The 2,500-nt window shown below is 37.6% G+C and overlaps 1 protein-coding gene across 1 annotated transcript in view; it reads right to left on the bottom strand.

The window, feature by feature from the left end:
* Positions 1 to 2,500, bottom strand: part of LOC144979406 (uncharacterized) — a 7,540-nt gene that overhangs the window by 1,230 nt on the left and 3,810 nt on the right. Inside the window, exon 3 of the mRNA XM_078926052.1 lies at positions 1,375 to 1,480. Coding sequence (XP_078782178.1) covers positions 1,375 to 1,480 — 106 coding nt within the window. The remainder of the gene's footprint in view (positions 1 to 1,374; positions 1,481 to 2,500) is intronic.

A 2,500-nucleotide genomic window follows, 5' to 3' on the forward strand; every position in this document is an offset into this window, starting at 1 on the left:
GTACATCACAAACTTTGAAGAATGATCTTTGTTTAATTAATAAGAACATAAACTTGCTTCGTAGAGAACTTCTTTGAGTTTAAAAAAAATCAATTTTTCTGCTGGATAAGTCTGCCATTTTGGGAAAATATTGAAATTGATTGGTAAGGAAAGAGTTAAAACCTATTGAAAATGAAAGTTGATCCCACCCTACGCAATTGTAAAGATTTCCAAAGTGTTATTTGATCTTTGAGAGGATAAATTGTTGATTTTTCAATAAACTGCAGAAACTACAAGGGGTGAGGGTGCGCGCATTTTGGGTATTTTCTAAATTAGTCGAGGTTTTCTTTCAATCAAATATACAACTAAGTAGCACTTCTATGTTTTTGGTGGCTTTTAATTATTTTGTTTTTGATTTTTTAATTTTTGTTTTATTTTATTTTGTTTTGTTATTTTCCCCTTTGGTAAATCTTTACCATTACACTTCGAGAGCTGAAATTTATTAGAAGGGGAGGGGGTGTGAATAAGTTTAGGAGTAGGGAGGTTCTGAAAAAATGCTGCGCGCGTGCAGAATCCACTAAGTGCTTTAAGGCACTACATATCCAAAGACAATAGGTAAAACAAAACGCAAATACTATGACTACTTAGGCCACCTGGGTAACTTAGGCCGCTTACTGAAAAAAAAGATTGCTTATCTTATAAGTTAAAGTAACTGGTGCATATTAGACGGCCTGGGGGGGGGGGGGGGGGCGCCTCTATTTGAGTGGTGTCAGGGTCCAAGCCTTCCCTTTTGATGAAGCCGTCGGTATGCCCGATGGCACAGCTGATTTGTACAGCTGCTTCCAATCGGCATACATATGGTAATTTACACCACGTTCAAAAATGACTCGTTCAAGTGGCATTGTATTCAGGACGTAAAGTACAAGGCCGAGTACCGAGCCCCGAGGAACTCCAAACTTCAGTTGTGGGGTCTGACTGTTTGCCATTAATTAAAACGGACTGGGTTCTATCAGTAATATAAAATATACGATGTAAACCATCGCAGTACAAGTTCGTTGATGCAGATAATATTAGAAAGGTTCTGGATTAAAATTGAGTGGTCGATAGTGTCAAATGCAGCTGACAAGTCGAGCAGTGAAAGAATAGACACTTCACCAATGTCACACGATAGCGCCGTCTCTGTTCTGTATCTATCCCTGTAAGCAGATTGGTATTTTTCGATCAATTTATTTGCTAGTCTTTTAGCTAATTCAAGACATTTTTTTAGAGAATCATAGGCTTCGTACTTCCCTCGTTACGGCTCTATTTTAATGCTGATTGGAGTATCTAGCATCCCAGCAGGGTTACTCCTTCCAGCGTATGTAACGACTAAAGAGTTAAATGAACAAGGCTTACCGTTCTAACTTTCCAACCATCAACTGCCATGCCGTTCTCGTTGGATACACCCAGGTACTCAGCTCCATCGGGCACACAGGGGTTAACTGGGGTGTCTCGGTATTTGCTGTGGAAATACGTGAATAGGATTCAATAGTCGTACTTCCTTCCCAATGACGTATGGTAACTTAGTAACACTGGCTCTAAATTATCGGAACAATGGCGGACGCCGTATGAAATATTTCTCCGGCGAGCTTAAAAGCGTATCCAGAGGAAAAAACCCCCATCAATTTGATCATGTTTTGACTTACACATTCTGATCACAAGGAATATGAAAAGGGAATGAAAAGTTCTCGCCAGCATGAAGAATAAAAAGTAAAGATTTGCTTTGTTTAGAACAAAGATGGCCGCCGTTGCGGGACATCAGACTACTGAATCCAATTGGCCTGTGAAATCTTCAATAAAACGGAATGTCAAAGTAATACTAAGCTGCTATAAGTTGTGGATTGTGAAAGAGTAATGAAGAAAAAGGAATATATCAGCTACAAAAGAAAACAAAACAAAAATGACACGGAACGCTTTGTCATCAAAACCTTTCTTCAGCCAACAAAAGATTAACAATGAAACATAAACACATTACTTAAAAAGCCAGAAGAAAACAAGCACGTTCTTTGTGTGATACGATCTTGGAATGTAAACAAAAAAGAAAGGACGTGCTTATATATTTTTTTCTCTGACGTTAATCTAGGATTTAAAGTAATGTATTTATGGTTTACTTTATCGTTTATGTTGTTGACTGAAGAAGTGTTTTGAATCCAAAACGTTCCGTGTTTGGTATTTTGTTTTGTTTTAAAGTGGTTATAAATTTATTTTTGTTTGTTTACCTAATATAGAATGTAAAGTTATGAATATTTTAAATGTTTTCTTTAAAGAACTGGTAAAATAAGTACAAAACAATGTCAGGAAAAGTAGAGAGAAAAGTACAAGAAAAAAAAAACACATCCCAAAAAATCTACCAGGCGAATGTACTTTTCGATAGTAGTCCGTCAGAGCCATTGGGCCCATTTATGCGAAGTTTATCCCAGTTTCCACTAGATCTTACAGATCCAGGTACCCAAGCACTCCTGGGTTGGCAAAGGGTGTCAGA

The sequence above is a fragment of the Berghia stephanieae genome, chromosome 9, assembly GCF_034508935.2.
Source record: "Berghia stephanieae isolate SIO BIC M18660-M18661 chromosome 9, UCSD_Bste_1.3, whole genome shotgun sequence".
NCBI classification, from domain to species: Eukaryota; Metazoa; Mollusca; class Gastropoda; order Nudibranchia; family Aeolidiidae; genus Berghia; species Berghia stephanieae.